Genomic DNA, 19,179 nt, shown 5'->3' on the forward strand with positions numbered 1-19,179 from the left:
AATTTTGTTCAAGATGCCATACACATAAAAGATGATGGACGGTTGAAGGAAAAATGTTTCTTATACCCGCTGCAATCTCTTGTGCTTGATCTGTCATAATTGTAATAGGACTTTTCCTTCCCATTGACTGTAGAAATGTATCAAACAACCAATCAAAAGACTCGGTGTGCTCATTAAGAATAAAACCCATACCAAACATGACATTATTACCATGATGGTTCATCCCAACAAATGGAGCACATATCATTCCATATTTGTTAGTTCTATAGGTTGTATCAAAAACCAACAAATCTCCAAAGTAATGGTAATCTCTCATCATCCTACCATCACGCCAAAAAAAAGCTAACTAAAGCACCACTATCATCTTGCTAAAAATCATAGTAAAAATCTGCCTCATCCACATGTCTCTTCGCAAAATATTTAATCAATTGGTTACTATCACATCCTTCAATTTTGACAGCTTTTTCAGATGATAATGCATTGTACACATCAAGAGCAGTAAAAGAAAGATTAGGAGATCCACCAACCTCCTTCTTTAGAACCCTCAAAGAATCAGTAACTTTGACTCCGTTCAATTTCATTGTAGAAATGAAAAGAAGTGAATCGTTATTGACAGCCCTTTGAGACCTTATCAAATGCCTTTTTTCAGGAGGAATCATATCATGATTATGAACCATTTCATGTCTTGTACATGTATAAACACCTAAATGATCAATATGAAACTACACAAAAGCTAAACAACCAGTTCGAATATCCAGCTTCTCATAAACCCTTTTATTCTTACACTTATCATCTTTGAATCCTTCATTACAACAAACAAATCTTTTCATCAAAAATGAATCATCTCTTCTTCTTTTACTCTTCCCAATTCGAATTCCAAAACCTTTCCTAAAAGCATATTCGTTATACGCATCAAAAGCTTCATCTTCAGATTTAAATTGTTTATCCTTTAATTCAGACTTTGATGCTTCTTCATAAATAATATTATACTTTTTTTCCACTGCACAAAGTTTAAATATACAATATAAATGAACATAAAGTGTTTCAGGAATGAACAATAATGAATAAATAAAATGTTCAAAAATAAAACAACACATGATCAATTTTAAAATTAATTAAACCAACGAAATAAAACCAACGAAATGTTCATAACAAAAACACACAATTCTAAAACACAGAGCAAAGAAATTAAACCTCCGAAATGTTCATAACAGAGTATCACAATACAAACTTACAAAATTTCAACATAATATAATCACATTTGAAAGTTAAAACAACAAAATGAATCATAATATATAAATTAAGTTCAAATAAACAAAGCATTATAACATTACAAACTTACAAAATTATGAAAAATTACAAAATTATAATGCTAATTACTAACATTGTTGAGCAAACAATTCAACCAAACGAACAAATTATTCAAATAAGCAGAGCATTATACAATCACAAACTTACAAAATTATCAAAAATTACAAAATCATGAAAATTATGAAAAACTACTCCGGGAGCCCGACTAGTAGAAATCATTACTATTAAAATCAAGCTTTACGACACTGCACTTCTTCGTCGAACCGAATAGCTAATCTCCTACGTCACTTGTATTGTACACCCGGGTGTACCGTACACGCAGGGTTATTTACTTGTTAATTTTTAACTAATGTTTGTAATTTGTACATAAAGAAAAAAAAACTTATAGCCTTAGCCTTATGGGTACTTGCTAGGATACATGGACACTTCATCCAACTGTCGTGTCCGTGTCGAACACCGTGTCAGATACCGACACTTGTGGAACACACGACGGTACGTCTCGGACCATATCCTACTATGATATGGGATGTTCAACTTTTTTTTTTTAATGAGAGAATTCAAGTAAAGTAAGATAAATAAGCTAATCTATAATCTATTAACTAACTAGTTTAAATCCCGTGCAATGCACGGTTGTTATTAATTTTTTAAAGAGATATTATTATATCGAATTTTATAAAAAAATTATACACATAATATTAATTCAAAAGTAAATATAAAAATATATTAGTTGGGTTTATATGGAGAGTTATTATTGTTAAGAATTTTAACTGGAAGAAAGATATTATTCATTATTATGAAATAATTTCCTTAAAGAATCTTCTTAAAAATAGAAAGTAAAATAGGCGGGAAAATTGTTAATGACATTGTGACAAGTGTCATTTTAGGTTCACTTTTAGTATAGGTTAATTGATACTAAAACAGAACATGCTTACATCATTTTTGACACATGTCAAACTATCATTAAAAAATTTCCCGCCAAAAGAATATATGATGTCATCGTTTTTTTTTTTTTTGGTTTATGTTAATCTACTTAGCGTATTTTTAAAAGTATGTTGTATAGTTATTTTTGGAAAAAACATGCATCATTATTGTAATGTAATGTATAATGTATACTACTTTTAAATATTTTCAACATAACTAATTAGCAATATTTTTTTTCTCAATTTAATTTTAATAATTTTGGCCTTATTATTTCAATTTTCTTATACACATTGCATTTGTATATTTCATATGAATTGCCTCATTTTTTATATTATATCACAAACTAATTATGGAAAAAAATTGTTTCTACCGTTCTATGCACGGGCAATAATCTAGTTAATTAATATTAAAACAACAACCGCTGACATTATCCCTTTTTTCAAATTGTACACGTGTCGGCTTCTCCTTCAATTTTTTCCCACCTAAATTTTTTTTTCTCTTCCAATTTTCATTACTTATTTAATTTTTATTTATTTATTTTTTATTTTGAAAAGTTAATATTAACTACAACATACTTTTATACAATACATTATCTTAAGTTATATTATATTCTTTCCAAAAAAAATATTGTTACACATAGATAATCTTAAAGAGAGCAAATATTAACCATGTATTTATGTGATTACTGCTTCTAATTACAAAATCCACTAAATTTTATTGTACACATAAATTTTCTTTTGATTATATTATTTTAATTTTTGCAGTTTTGTTTATGTTAATATAAAGATTTTACATATTTTGAGTGATAATTTGACTTAAAAATGTACACAATTATAAATTATTTTTATAATATCCGTGCATCGCACGGGAGCTAATCTAGTTGTTAAATAATTTAGGTGCCTTCATATATAACTGCTCATCGTCAAAATGATACAATATAATTTAATGAGGGGATGGAATGACAAATATATGGTCACATGTAGGGGTGTTCATAAATCGGTCCGGACCGAAAAAATGGACCGGACCACCCTGGACCGGATCGGATCGGACCGAATTAATCAGTCTGGTCTTCGGGTCTAGAAATGTATTTTTTTGGTCTTCGGTCCGGTCCGGCCCAAAACCCTATAAAAATCAGTTTTGGACCGGACCGATTTTTTTTATTAAAAATATGCGTGAAACCTTAAATAATGGTTAAAATTATTCTTAATAAGCTTAGAAAACTTTAAATTTATGAGGTTTTTTGTACTAAATATACAAAAAAAAAAAAAAAAAAAGACGATTAGTGTAGACTTTCCTTTACTTTTTTCGAGTTTTCCATATAATTATTAAAAAATTAGAATTCTTTTTTAAAAAATTCTGAAATTGGTCCAAAGCGGTCCGGTCCGGGTTTTGGACCGATTCTTTCGGTCCGGTTCGGGTTTGGTCCTTGCTTAATCGGTCCGGTTTTCGGTTCTTAAAATTCTAATTTTCAGTCTTCGGTCTGGTCCAGTCCAGCCCAGTCTTGGACCGATGAACAGCCCTAGTCACATGCCCCTTTGTTTCCTAGTGTTTGTTTAAGAAATTTTGTCTTGGGAATTGTGCAAGCTACTATGTTGCAAATTTTATGAAACGAAGGTAGTATATTATACTGTATGAATTTTGACATTTGTACTCATGTCCCTTATTTTAAGATCGACATTTTTCTATATCCGTTTTGTACCCGTACCCGTGTCAATACCCATTCTCGTGCAACCTAGGGTAGTTATTAGAATCGTTTCAATGAATGGATCATACACTGGTATAGTCCTACACTTTGGAAGCCCAAATCATGAAGTCATACACTTGGGAAGTCTCTTATTTACTCCGTCACTCAGTCACTTTCATTCAAGTCGTTCACCAACTCTCAACTCCTACATTCAATTTCTACCAGTTCATATCAAATCTGCAAATCTGAAAAAAACTTCCTCATCATTCAGTAGGTGCAATTCTTGTTTGATGGTTGATCATTACCAAGATTACTGCTTGAGAGAGCGTGTTGGAAGTGGAGAGAGATTGTTGCTTGTTTTCCCCCCAAAAAAACTAAGGCAACAATCTCTCTCCACTCCCACCAAGCTCACTTTCATCAGGCATATTCATTTCTCAAAGATTAACGAAGGTTTGCGATTTCAATCTATCGATTAAATATTCCGTTTCAATTTATTTATTCTTCAAACAATTTGATGTTACCCTAGATCTTTGCTCGAACCCTAATTTGATTGATTCGCTGATTTATTCAACGATGGATTTGATTGATTTTTTCTAGTGCATATTGATGAATTGAAAAGGTTATTGAATTTAAGATCTGGGGTTTCTTCTAGGTTTTTTTTTTTTATTATTTATTTATTTTTTTATTTTTTTATAGATCACGTTTTCTTAGGAAATTTTCGATGCAATCATTGAATTCTGTAATGTTAGGTGATGAGTTGTAATGATTGAAACGATTTTGGTATTTTTGTTCAATTATTTGAATTGTTGGAAAAATCGCAGTTGTGTAGAAGATCTAGTGGTATTGTTCAGAGTTTAGACAATTGTTATTTAGCAAGCAAATTAAATCCTTTCTTGGTTAATATCAAGCGAGAAAGGTTTGTTCTTGTTCAATATTAAGTATTATCTTGTTTTAGGTGATTGTTTTTGTAAGGGGGTGCGTTGATACTACAATATAGAAGGAAAAGGAGTTAATTTGAGGGAAATTAGACATTAGAGTTATAGCTTTCATCAGCCTTTTGAATAACTTGAGTATGGTACTTGATCACCATATATTGTACCTGTGTTTGCTGTGTTTCTGATATTGGATCAAGTATGAGGTTTTTTAGGCATTTTTTGTTCCTGTTGCAAGGACTACATTGACACTTACAAGTTCATGGACATTATTTTGATCATGTCAGATTGTTTAGACTATTAAATCAAATATATTTGGAAAAAAATGTGAGCTTTCATCCTTATCATGTCTGTGTGTTAACTTTCCGACCCATATTAAACTGATGTGTAGCGCCTGTAGGCATGTGCTTAATTTTTCCTAGATTTTGAATGAAGTTGGGGTAACTGGCTTCTAGATAGTCCTGTCTGAGTTCTATGGTGTTTTTGACAGGGATTGATGATCAATGCAGCGTGATGAAGGTTTCTGCTTTGAATGGCGTTGGAAGTATTACTCCTAATTAATTTCTGCTGATATTTTGGAGTTCTGACCACCTCCCATAAACACTAATAAAGATCAGAGTTGTGGAATGAACTGGATATCTAAGGATATGTTTGAAGTCTGGATGGCGGTAAGCTCATAGATTGGCATGCTTTCATTGTGCTCAAATGAACTTGATTGATTTGGAAAATTATAGGTTGAGCAAGAACTTTGTATTTGTTGCCTGTATTTCTTAAACTTTAACTTCCATATTCTTTTGTGCAGATTTTGGAGTTAAATATACGTTGTAATGGCTGCAAGACTATGTGGAACAGGTATTTTATCTTTGTGCAATTCATCTCTTGAACTGTTGTACGTATCTTCATTCATTACTCTATTATTATTAGGTTATACTGTTCATTTTTGGTTCTCTTAACATTTTACGCATAACTTTTCTGATTAAAAAGACTTGGCCACTTGGGCATTCATTTGTCATGATATATTCCAAAGAAGGGATACTATACTTCTAAATGTGTGTGTGCGCGTGTGCATGTGCTTTGTCAGTACTTCGTAATTGAATTGTATGGTTTCTGCATCTAAAATTTACTTTAAATACAGAACTTAGAACTTTGTAACCAAACAAAGTTTGTTGGATTTTGAGTCTGCCTCTTGTTCTAGGTGGATGGAAAAACCTGCCACATGTTTCTATGTGGTTGTTTTCATGTGTGGGAACATGTTCAATGCTTTATGTAATTGCAGAAAAAATAATATTCTATGCTCCTAGTCAACTCCAAGAACGTAAGAGATATTTTAGGAAGCCATTGATTTAAGAAACATGTTGCTAGAGATCAATGACTTGGAATACTTTGTCTCAACCTATTTGAAGAGATATTAGTGGTCAAAGAAATTGCACAACCATGTTTGCCTTACATTATGTAATAGATGTAGTAGCAAATAAGATAGCTGATGTGAAGTTTCTGTGAAGTTACTAGCCTTGAAAAGTCAAGAAAGCAACTTTTTTTAGTCTAAGTTCAAAACTAAAATATCTGTTGCGACACTTGTCAACCACAGAATTGCTGCACAAAATGCTAAGTAAGAAGTATGCATTTACTTTACAAAGTTGCGTCATCTAATTACAACATGATGACCTGTACTTATGCTACAAATACATGTACCATGTGCCTTATCTGTTTCCTAGAGACCTTGAAATTCTTGAGGAGAAACATGATTAGAAAGAACTCCCCTCCAAAAAAAAAAAAAAAAAAAAAGAACTGAAGACAAGGGAGGGTATAGTGATGAGGTTAATGAGTTCTGTTCAGCAGATTCCATATGGAGGTGATGGATTCGAGTTACGTGGAAGTCTTGGGGTTATGCTGGTGCTCCTATGTATGATTATCATGTCAATTTCAGTCATATCCATGCTCGTATTTGCGTGTGCCGATGACGGTGAACCTAAAAAACATCGCACTGGAGGTGCAGGGTGTGGGGGTGGTGATGGAGGAGGTGCAGGGTGTGGGGGTGGAGGCGGCGGAGGGTGTGGAGGTTAAAAAGTTGTTAAATATCAGTATACCCTCATAGTATATACGTCTATATATGTGTTATGTGAGTGCTCGTGCTGGTGTGCGTATATACCCCTGTGAATGGTTCTAAAAATTTCTATTGGAATCTAGCGAAAAATAAAACATGTATAGTTTTTCTTGTGTAGAAACTACTCGCATATAATTTTCCCTGTTTATGTTATACTCGAGTACTTAATAAAAACCTGAGTACTTAATATCTGTAAGCTTACATTTTCAACTTACAATAGAGAGTATATTTCTGCTAGTGGCTGATGATTGACTGACAAGCTGCAAGCGAGCTGGAACTCATAAGTACTTGCAATGTATTATGTCAGCATATGTAATTATCAATGCTAGTTTCCATTGCATAGATGTGTTTTTCAAACTCTATTTTTTAGCCTTTTCCATCCTACAATCTGGCTTAATTTTATACCTCTTATATTCTCCTTATTCTAGACACCTTATTCTATTTATTAGATGAGTGATGCTTTGACAGTGATAGGAGTCCTTCCCTTTTGTAATCTACTCTTCCCTGCGGCTTCATTTGTGATGAGTATCATGTTTCCAAGCTTGTATCTTCTTTACACTAGAAAGGAGTTGTAACTTAATTATCCATGATAATAATGTCTTTTAGAGTAAAATGATCATCGAAGATTTATGCCACAACTAGTTTGGTCTGTCCTAGAGAAATTTTGGTGGTATATGTCTATTTAAAGCGAGAGGAGGAAAAAGTTCATGCAAGGGCAAATAGTTTTAGTTTAGTTTAGTGTTTTATTAACTTATTTATTTTTTTTTTTGGGAGGAAAACAAGAGCAAGTTGATAAGATCATAAGATTGACTTATTTATTTATTTATTTATTTATTTATTTTTTTGAAAAGAGTTATTAATCACCATGAGATGTTACAATGAAATTTTAATCAAAGGGATACATAACCAAACCTTCATTTCTATTAGAATTTGCCCTCTGATATCTTAGATTTTCTGAAGTCTGTACGTCTACAAGAGACTTTGAAGTTAATTTATGTGAAGTTTAGGTCTGAAGCTCTGCTTTTCTGGTAATTATTTCGAGTATTTAGCATTCTATTGGGTATATGGACGGGCACAGTAGTTTTTGTCATAAGGTAAAATGAACAAGAAGGGGAATATCTGTTAGAGGGAAGTGGGAAGTTGTTAGTCTATTAACAGAGGAGATTAGTTTGGGGGCAAACCCCATTTGATGATTTAATAGCATCGAAGTATAATCTCCAATCAATTTCCCCCAAAATCACTAGAGCAAAGCTAGAACAAGGTTCAACAGAACCGACCAGTCCAAAAGCGACAATTACAGCTCAAGTCTAAATTACAACATTAAATCCAACTTTCCACATTTTAAATATATTTTTTTTATACATCCCGTGCATTTTGCACGGGTACACTCTAGTTATATAATATTGTGAAGTTTATAAGTCCTCCGTTTCTTAGAATTCTTCCCATTAAAACACAAGGTTAAAGTTTTAAACTGTTAATAACAAGATTGGAAGTAAAATTTTAAGGCAAATTTGTAAAAAAAAACCTTTTAAAAACTTTATCGTACAAAAAAACCCGAAGTTGAAAAAAATTTGTTCAAAGAAACCTAGTACCACTAATTCACTTGATTAACCTCTAATATATTCTAATTACTCTCTATATCTCACTTAACAATTTAATAATTAAATTAATTTATAAATAAAAAAAAAAAACCACCACTCTAACCACCGCACCAACCCAGCCACCATCCTCTCTTTCCCCTCCCTTTGCAGCAGCCCCCACCACCGTGACCCAACTCCACTGCAACCCCCCCTCCATAAACCCCGACAACTCCCTACCCAATACCCACATCCTCCTCTGTTCCGCCATCACCAAAGTTCCAAATTCCTCCTCTTTCTATGCAATCATCGCCAATTGATCCCACACACGCTACCGTCTCCGCCATTGGAGGCGACGCAGAGGTAAGGGGGATTATTAGAGGAAGGGGGATAATGGGTTTGATTGAGAAGGTAAGGAGAAAGGGGACAATTGACGAGGGGAATAACGGAGTTGTGATATTAATGAAGATGACGACATTGACGGAGCTTCGAGATCCATCAATGGCGCGCGGAACGGAGGAGGAGATGGGAGGGGGGAGGGTTTCGTTGCGGTGGAGTTGGGTTGCTGATGGTGGAAGTTGTTGCCAAGGGAAGGGGGAAAGGGAGGAGGGTGGTTGTGCTGGTGGTTAGAGTGGTGGTGGTGTTTTTTTTTTTTTTTTTTAATTTACAAATTAATTTAATTATTAAATTATTAAGTGAGAGTTAGAAAGTAATTTGAAGATATTAGAAGCTAATCAAGTGAATTAGTAGTACTAGGTTTCTTTAAACAAAAATTTTTTAACTTCGAGTTTTTTTATACGATAAAGGTTTTAAAAGGTTTTTTTTCGTAAAATGGTGCATTTAAAAGGTTTTTTTAAACAAATTTGCCAAATTTTAATTGTTTAAATATGGATCGTTTCTAACATTTTATTAGTTCTCAACAAAAATTGAAATATGATAAAAAGCTTGCTATTCTAATTAGTAAGGTTTGACAGACATTGTCTGGCTAGAAATCTGTTTATCTTTGATAGTTGGATATTTATCATCCTGTTTTGAACACTGCTGATATTGTGGATTTTAACAAATTCCCATGGATTTCTGATGATATCTGAAGCCGTGTGTTCGTCAATGATGTGTAAGTATATTGATTGATTTGGCATGTCTTTCATTGTATAAGATGAACTTAATGCCATGAAGTTTACCAACTTAATTATATATGAGTAGCTTTTTAGTTATATATCTTGCCTGTATCAATTAAAATAACTTTAGCTTCCAATCTTCCATCTACTTCTTTCTTTTTACTAATTGGGAATAACAGTTCTTTGACTGCCATGAAATAGATCCGCTTGACCGAGTGAAGGCCGTATTTCCAAACTATTGGCAATTTGACATAGGAACTTAGGAAGTATGGACTGGAATTATTTGAAATTCACTTCCGCAATGTGTTTGAACTGTGATAAGTGTTTCAGTAACTGTTGTATGTAATGCATATAGAATGCTCTGCATGTACAAATAGGAGAATGATTTCTATGCAGTTTAAGTATAATATACTTTGTTCTTGAAATTGCTGTCCTTAACATAACATAATTGAAGTTGCCTGTCATGATCATCTACCTGATACCATCTTATGAAGTTATGATGGAGGATCAGTGAAAATGTATGAGAATTTCAGATTGCTTTTTTTTTTTCTAATATTTTTTTAACGGTAAGGATCCTGACCGAACCTCAACCCTTACTTTTTTTTTGGTCCAGTATTTACGGGTCAGACACTTTGAGAGTGAGGGGGGAAGGGTAAGGAATCCCCACCTTCAAAGTGCCTCTAGTGGGGATTGAACTCTCAGGCTCAAGGTTTGAATGTACAATCCTTACCACTTGACCAAGCTAAGCTTGGTTTCAGATTGCTTATTTGTCTGTGTGTTCACTCACCAACGTCTTATGCTTGATGATCATATGTATCTGTAATGCAAGATTGATGGTCAAAATTGCATTGGGTGCTCTCCTTTTATAGTGTTTTCCGAGTCTTAAATTCTTGAGATTTTTTGCATCATGTTGTTAGTGGTTTTGATGCAAATTCTTTGAATATTATGTTCAAAGTTCTTCAGAGATTACGATAGGAAATATAGGAAAATAATGTATTTAGAAGCAAAATACAGTCCAAAAGCTGTAGAATATAATCGGTTAGCTTCAAAATCTATGTACGTCTTCCTCTTAAGGAGACTTTTCTTTATTGTCTAGAAAGTAGAAAGTTAGAAACAAATATGAAGGAAAATTCCGAGATTGTATTAGTGACAGCGACACAAATTTTACGTATCATTGTGACATTCCTCTATTATATAAATCCTCTTAAATTCACAAGCCATTTTTTATAGGTACTCCGCGTAACCAAACACCCATTGTGACATTCTTCTAAATTAAGTTTATTACTCTTGTAAATTTGGCAGCTCTTAGAATGAAGAGATGAGGCTTTTGAGTTCTCTAAATGGTGATCATATTCCGTATGGGGGCGGTAGTTTTGAGTTAATTGAAAGCACCCAAGGTATGTTGGTGTTGCTATGTTTGATGGTTATGTCCATTTCAATTATATCCATGCTTGTATTTGCATGTGCTGATGGTGGCAAACCTGGAAAAATGCATAGCCGCTATAGTGGTGGTACCTATACCGGTGGTGGTGGTGGATGCGGAGGAGGAGGTGGAGGATGCGGCGGGGGTGGAGGATGTGGAGGTGGTGGGGGCGGTGGCGGTGGCGGTTGTTAAAGTACATTTAAACATCAATCTTCGACTCAATAATCATCCGTTTCTTTTCTATGAACTCCCGGTTTTTAAAGTCATAGTTAAACATCAATCTTCGACTCAATAATCTTTCGTTCCTTTTCTATAAACTCCCATTCTTTGCACCTTTTTTTAGTAGAAATACCAAGTATATTGTAACATACAACTATATATGTACTTTGTTTTATATGTGTGAAAGTGTTTGTAAGGTGGCTGTTGCTACTTGCTAGGCTTTCAAACGTTATTATATATATATATATATATATATATATATATATATATATATATTTTGGTGCACCCTAAGCATTATTATTATGTAAATAATTATTACGTATAATATGAAAGTATGGATATAAACTACAATAAAATTTCTATTAGCTCTAAGCTAGGATCCTTTTCTGAATAGCCAGGTTATGGGCCTTAGCAACTATAGTTCTCAGAACATAACAGAAACAAATAAAGTTCAGAATTTCAGATTAATACATCAATTTAGGCACTAACTTGGACGTTAGAGCCTTAAAATTCATCTTGCAGAAGCCATTCGGAACCCGTACTCAACCACAATCGTCCACACCATCAATGTGTCACCCTGAATTATATCCTAAACACATTCCCACGAAAAACTGTTTATTAGTCTTGAAAGATCAGAAAAATCAACCCTGCATCAGTCTAAGTTTTGTTGAAAGCAGCATTAGTTGCTGCACACGTCGCTAAACAGACTATGCTTAGGAAGTGTGAACTGGATATAACTTTTGCAGTGTGTTTATCCCAGGAGAGTTTTCAAGTAGTCAAGGAAGAAAGACAGTCCGAAATCGCATTTCAACATGCAGAATGTTTAGTATGCTGCAAGTACACAAAGAACGGATATTAGTGGCAGAACTAATGAACTATGCAATCAAAATCTTTTGTTACCAAAATTTTTGTCTTATTAGGCAAATGATGTAAAAACCTGTGATGATTGTCTACCTGATGGCATTTGTGCTTGAGCGCGTATGCCTGTGACCACCAATGCACTAATGCACAACACGTATTGTTTGGTTATGGTTTGATGCAATTTTTACGTTGGAAACTTGTGGTTTGTCGAAATTGTTTGATGTCGAAATTGTTGGAAGTTCTTTAAATATTACTATCAGAATATATGAACCAAATGTATTTTGAACCAAGATACTGTCCAAAAGTGTTGGTTTTCAACATTTATTAAGATTGAGGCTAAGGAGACTTTTCTTTATTCTAGTTTTCTGCTCCACTTTTCTGTTGGGTCCGTATTGATAATAGTCTCATTTAGGCTTAAAGTGAAAAAACAGAGTTTAAATTATTTTTCTTACAAAGTTAGTGATTAGGGAGATTTCTTGCCGTGAGGGGTAACTTCTTTTGTAAAGTCAATAAAACGATCTGTACTCAGTCTAAGGCGTGAAAGGTCAACACTAGAAACTTGTTGTGAGCCTCATCCATAAGCCGAAATTATGAGTAGTAGTATGTTCTTCAGAAAATATAAAATAACTTGATGATCTCATTGAGATGTTTACTTATCCTATATATAGCTATTCAATGTCCTCTATTTTAATTCCCTTACATATTTTATAGGTTACCGGAGTTTCCTAAACACCTTTGTGACATTCGTTTAGCGTATATCACAATTATAAATTCCGTAGCCCTTGCTAACAGGTTTAAGTGATGAGGCTTTTGAGTTCTTTTAATGGCGAGCATATTCCTTATGGGGGTGGTGGTTTTGAGTTACTTGAAAGCACCCAAGGTATGTTGGTGCTGCTATGTTTGATGGTTATGTCCATATCAATTATGTCCATGATTGTATTTGCGTGTGCTGATGATGGTGAATCTGGAAGTAATCGCAGTGGTGGTGGTACCTATACTAGTGGTGGATTCTTTGCTGGTGGCGGTGGAGTAGGTGGTGGAGGATGTGGTGGAGGAGGCGGAGGATGTGGTGGTGGTGGAGGATGTGGTGGCGGTGGAGGAGGTTGTTAATGTATAGTAATACATCAATCTACGACTGAGTAGTCTTAAAACATCTATTTAGTTTCTAAGAAGAGTTTATATTCCATAACCTCCCATTCTTTGAACCATCAGATTCATTGTAACATACTAACATAAGAGTAGTTTGTTTGTGTTTGCGTGAATGTTGTGTGTAAGGTGGCTGATGCTACTTGCTGGGTGCCCATTTCTGAATATGAAGATCACAAATTCACATCTACTGTGTGAAAAATATATTGATCTATAAGCCATAGGATGGGGGGGATTACTGTAAAAAAAATTATTGTGTATAATAATATAATGCATACTATAATATGTTATCTTTTAGTTTTGTGAGTGATATGGAACACATGATATGTGTACGATCATTGTTCATTGTTTGACAAAGTATAAGATATAAATTACAAAAGTATTGGTGTGAGTTTGTTTTTGACTTTTAATTATTAGTTGACAATTTGACATAGTAATGTAATAACGACCTACATTGTATAATATGCTAAGTTTATAGCTTCTCCGTTTCTTAGAATTCTTCCTATTAACAAATATGAGGTCAAAGTTGAAAATCTTTGATAACAATAATATGATTGGAAGTAATATATTAATTGTCAAAAAAAATAAAATAAAAATAGAGCATTTAAAAATATATTTTCTTAGTTCTTAAGAAAAAATATGATTGAAACCTCATGTAGAAAAGAAAAGGTTTACAGAATCATTGTCTAGTTAGAAACCTATCCATCTTTGATAGATGGATTGATGATATGGATACTCACCTCTGTATGTAGAATGCTGCAAGCGGACAAAAGAAAATGAAATTAAGTTGCATGAGTTATGCAGTTTAACTCTTAATGTGTTAACTGTAAATTGTTGCAGAAGCTGTTAATCCTGTTATATGTACGCATGTTGTAGAATGCTGTTATGAGTATCCAAAGGAAAATGAATATAAGTTGATTGAACTATGCAGTTTAAGTACTACGAGTACTTCGTACGTATTTTGTTCCTGAAATTGCTGTTATGTCCTAACGAAATATGGATGAAATTGCCTGCTATGATCATCTACCTGATAGCATCTTATTACGTTATGATGGAGGAACAGTTAAAATGAATGAGAATTCAGATTGCTACATGTGTCCGTGTGTGTTCGCTCACGAGCTTCTTATGCTTGAGCATGTGTCTGAAATGCATGATTGATATGTCAAAATTGTTTTGGGTGTTCTGCTTATACGGTGTTGTCCGACCTTCACTTCTTGAGATTTTTTGCATCATTATTTTTTTAGGGGTTTGATCATTGATGCAAATATCTTTGAAAATTATGCTCAAAGTTCTTTTGAGATTGCAATAGGATATTTGTGAAAATGATTGATGTATTTAGAAGCAAGATACAGTCCAAATCCTAGGATAAGATCAGTAAACTTCAACTTCAACATCTTCTGCTAAGTAATGTGCTAGGGAGACTTTTCTTTAGTGTCTAGACTCTAGAAACAAAGGAGATTTTTACGTACTCCACTTTTCTTTTAAGTTCGTTTCACATGACATTTACTCCATTTAGGCGTGGAACAAATAATTAGAGACATAGAGCGTTTTAAGTTTTTACTGTCTTTAGATTAAAAAGTTAGCGATTAGGGAAATTTCTTGCTCTGAACTTATATTATTCCCTTGAAATTTATTAAGAAAGCAACCTTTTTTCTGCAAACACTAAATAGGAGTACAATTAATGAGACTGGTCCAAAATAGTATTGCTGATTTATTCTATAGTTTCTCTGTTTCTTTCAGTTTTCTAGGGGATCCTATTATATATTTTGTACGAAGTATACGCCCTCTTCACTTTGCAAACCTTTCTTTTTACAAGTAAACCAAGTAACCACAACACCTAGTGTATCACTCTTGTAAATTTGGCAGTTCTCACTACTGGAGTGAAGTGATGAGACTTTTTAGTTCTCTAAATGGCGATCATATACCGTCTGGGGGTGGTGGTTTCGAGTTATCTGAAAGCGCCCAAGGTGTGTTGGTGTTGCTATGCTTGATGGTTGTGTCCATTTCAATTATATCCGTGCTTGTATTTGTGTGTGCTGATGGTGGTGATGAACCTAGAAAAAAACGTAGTGGTTATGTTGGTGGTACCTTTACCAGTGCTGGATTCATTACTAGTGGTGTAAGTGGCAGTGGATGTGGTGGAGGCAGCGGAGGAGGAGGTGGAGGTTGTGGCGGAGGTGGAGGCGGAGGAGGTGGAGGGTGTGGTGGAGGTGGAGGTGGAGGTGGCAGTTGCTAAAAGTATTAAACATCAAACTTAGACTCAACAAGTCAACAATAATAAGTTTCTTTTCTATAAACCTGTCTTTAGATATATCAATAAGTACTTTCGGTTTGTGTGGAAGTGTTTGTAAGGTGGTGGTTGCTACATGCTTAGTCGTCAAAACCTTAATAAGGTTAATTTTTATTTTGTTTGGTGTGCCTAAGTTTTCGTATGTATAAAAAATTAATTTGTGTAATAATATGACAATAGAAATATTAATTATGATAAATTTATGTTATAGCTCTATGATATGGAAAGATGATAATTTAACTTCGTTCGTATATGTTCATAAAATTAGGCGCTAGAGACTCGAACTCATCTTGCATGAATCGACATTCATAATTGGTCAACATTGTAATTGAAAAGTCATACATATTACTAATGTGAGTAAATATTATCTTTTATTTTTTACTAACGTATTCATTAGCAAAGATAACCTCCAAGTCATTTTTTTTTTGTGAAAGATGGTTGTTCGTTTTATTGAAGTTGTTAATTGTTCGGATCAAAGTTATGTTTATTAGTTGGTCATTGAAATTAAAAGTAAATTGCATTATTAATTAATAATTACATGGTCCATATATGTAGTTATTTTAAGTTCTTAGAAAAAGTCATTATTCCTAACCATGTGTTGCATAATCAAACTTGGAAATTCTATGTAAGTTTGTACTTCATTCAATCTGACTTAGTAAATTCCCCCAAAAAAGGTAGAAGTTATTGATAATTGTAAGCAGTTTTCCTTGCTAATTTTGCGTCGCAATCATATATGTTTGGGTGCCAAAATGAACCTATTTATTTTAGTCCAAATACTAGGATTGGAGCCATGTTCTACCCTTTCCCTCTAAACATGTATTTTTTGGGCATTAACTTGGGCGTTAGAGGCTCGCTCATAATTCATTTTGATGAAACCATTTATAACCCGGAATGAAGAACCACAAGCAGTCAAGCATCCATGCCTTCAACGCGGCATTCTGAAATTATCCGAAACACTATAATCTGTGGAAAAATCAACCCTACCTCAGTCTAAGTAGATTTTTATTGGTGCACACGTCGCTTAACAAACTATACTTAATTAATCACTTAAGAAATGTAATCATACAAGTAATGTAATTATTAATAACAACTTGATTTAATTTTATGAGTGCTTAATACTTTTCCTACAAATACATGTACCCTTTGCCTTGAGGTGACCCTGAAATTCTTTTAGAGAAAAAAACCATCACATAAAGTGATGAGGCTATTGAGCTCTTTTCAGCATGTCCCGTATGCGGTTGGCGGTTTCGAGCTGCTCGGAAGTGTTGGTGGTATGTTGGCATTGCTCGGTTTGATGGTTATGTCCGTTTCAATTATTTCCATGCTCGTATTTGCGTGTGCTGATGATGGTAAAGATAAACCAAAAAAACATCATAAGAGTGGTGGTCGTAGTCATATTAGTGGTGGTGGATTCGTTTACGGTGGTTATGGAGGTGGAGGCGGGTGTGGGGGCGGAGGCGGCGGTGGTGGTTGTTAAACGTACATATTCAAGCTAGCTAAAGTATTTATCTTCATTCGTCTCTTCTCATGTTTTCATAAGCTAGCTATACCTCTTCATTAATACTACGTGTGTTGTAAAACTTGTAATTTGTGACTATTGTGAAGAATATCATTTGTACCGACTATGTATGTAGCAGTTTAAGTCTGTGTTGTGCAAATGATTTTGCATTGTGAAAAAAATATTATTGTGTATAAGTTGACAATGTGTAAATTATAATACTTCATCCGTTTTTCTTTTATTACATCATAATGACTTTTACACTATTTACATAATCTTTTTTGACTATCTTTTGTGATTTTTCGGTAAAGAAAAACATAGTCATGTGGAGTCTAGTTAGATTAGTCTCAAAATTTACTTTTCAAATATCAATTTTTTATAAATTTTTAATAAAGTATAATTAGAGATGTTAATAGCAAAAAAAGAACGGATGAAGTATATAATCTGTATTTTTAGTTGATATATTCCTTTTTTCATGATTTTATAACAGCAAGATTGATACTTCCTCTGTTTTTTTAATAATTGCACCAGTGCACCACTTGTTTTATAAGGGAGTTTTACAAATATTACACCATATCTATTTTAGGTAAATAAATATCTTTATTCACACTGTAAATACCTAATATATCTTTATTTTTTAAGCCCTTACTTTTAAAGGATTGATTCTTTAATTTATGTAACAATTACATGGGCAATATTGTATTTTACCTCTCTCTCTCTCTCTTTTTTTTTTTTTCACAATCATAAACTTTGTGTCCAACTCCTCTCTCTCTTTTTTTTTTTTTTTTCACAATCATAAACTTTGTGTCCAACTCCTATGATGTGATATTAAAAGAATGGAGAAAGTATTTTGAAACTTCAAGATAAAACTGATTAATAAGATCTAATATACAGTAATATATAGTTATATTTGTTCTTACATATACCTAACAAAAAAAAATTGGTATTTTGGTACTTCATACCGGCAATTTCCTTTAAAGATTGGTTATTGATAAAGTCAATAGTTCTTCTTAAGACTTATGCAATACCATCATACATTAATAATTTAATTAATGTATGTTTTTTTTTTCTCTTACAAGATGGATTAAAAGAAACTATTCCACTAAAATTGTTTATTAGTCTTGAAAAGTCAAGATAATCAACACTAAAATATATAAGTATGAAGTATCCGTTTAGAAGCTTGTCAAAAGCCAACATGTATTGATGTGCACGTCGCTAAATAAACAAACTATGCTTAAATAATTTTTAAAATAATTATCATCAATAATCAACTAATGATAACAACTTGATGAGATTAATTATTAATACTTGTACTTATATATCCTACAAATACTTTGACCTTTTGCTTTGAGGAGACCCTGAAATTCTTGGAGGGAAAAGTCCTAAGAAAAGAGCTAAAGGGAAAGATCAAGAAGAAGGTTAAGTAATGAGGTTATTGAGGTCTGTTCAGCGTTTTCCATATGGAGTTGGCGGTTTCGAGCTGCTCGGAAGTCTTGGTGGTATGATGGTGTTGCTTGGTTTAATTGTCATGTCCATTTCAGTTATATCCATGCTCGTATTTTCGTGTGCTGATGATGGTAAAGATAAACAAAAAAAACATCGTAAAGGCTATGGTCGTAATCATGGTAGAGGTGGATTCAATTCCGGTGGCTGCGGAGGAGGTGCAGGGTGTGGTGGCGGAGGCGGTGGTTGAATGTGAAAGTTTGCTACCCTTGTATTCTTTCCATATAAACCTCTTCATAGTTCATATATACATGTATCTTAAAACTTGTAATTTGTGAGTAATATGTAGCAACATAATAATGTAAGACTGTGTTGTACAAGTAATTTTGCGTTTTCATAATCACTTGTGTTTGTGAAATAATCTATCAGGGTCCAAATTAAACATTATTATACTTTATACTTCGTATATTTTAATATATCTTTCAATTATCGATGTGAAAGAGAGTATGCTTATATACTTTGTATGAATGTGATTATTGGTTGACGTTGAATATTGACCAAATGAAGAAATTTCTCCTACAATTAATTTTAGGGTGAAATTGTCTAACTTCATAGGTTATCGATCTTCTAATGTCACTCCTTATATTTCTAT

At 33.4% G+C, this 19,179-nt stretch overlaps 1 protein-coding gene and 1 long non-coding RNA gene across 2 annotated transcripts; one reads left to right on the plus strand and one right to left on the minus strand.

Annotated features, from left to right (window-relative positions):
• Positions 1-368: 368 nt before the first annotated feature.
• Positions 369-3,953, minus strand: LOC145571386 (protein FAR1-RELATED SEQUENCE 5-like). Its single transcript, XM_081630429.1, has 3 exons — positions 3,950-3,953; positions 785-1,000; positions 369-703 (listed from the first exon to the last, which is right to left on the minus strand). Exons 1-3 carry the CDS (start codon positions 3,951-3,953, stop codon positions 369-371), a joined length of 555 nt encoding a protein of 184 aa, XP_081486555.1.
• Positions 3,954-4,100: 147 nt separating this feature from the next.
• Positions 4,101-7,296, plus strand: LOC145572655 (uncharacterized). The gene is made up of 3 exons (XR_014096913.1): positions 4,101-4,366; positions 5,339-5,516; positions 5,651-7,296. It is a non-coding gene; the product is annotated as an uncharacterized LOC145572655 (long non-coding RNA).
• The last annotated feature ends 11,883 nt before the right edge of the window (positions 7,297-19,179 follow it).

Source organism: Chenopodium album, chromosome 12, assembly GCF_948465745.1.
Source record: "Chenopodium album chromosome 12, dcCheAlbu1.1, whole genome shotgun sequence".
NCBI lineage: Eukaryota > Viridiplantae > Streptophyta > Magnoliopsida > Caryophyllales > Amaranthaceae > Chenopodium > Chenopodium album.

Excerpts from the sequence above, each read along its gene's own strand:
- LOC145571386 (XM_081630429.1), bottom strand. Across the intron at positions 704-784 it reads AGGATTCAAAGATGATAAGT|GTGTTTATACATGTACAAGA; the intron begins GTAAGAATAAAA and ends TTGATCATTTAG.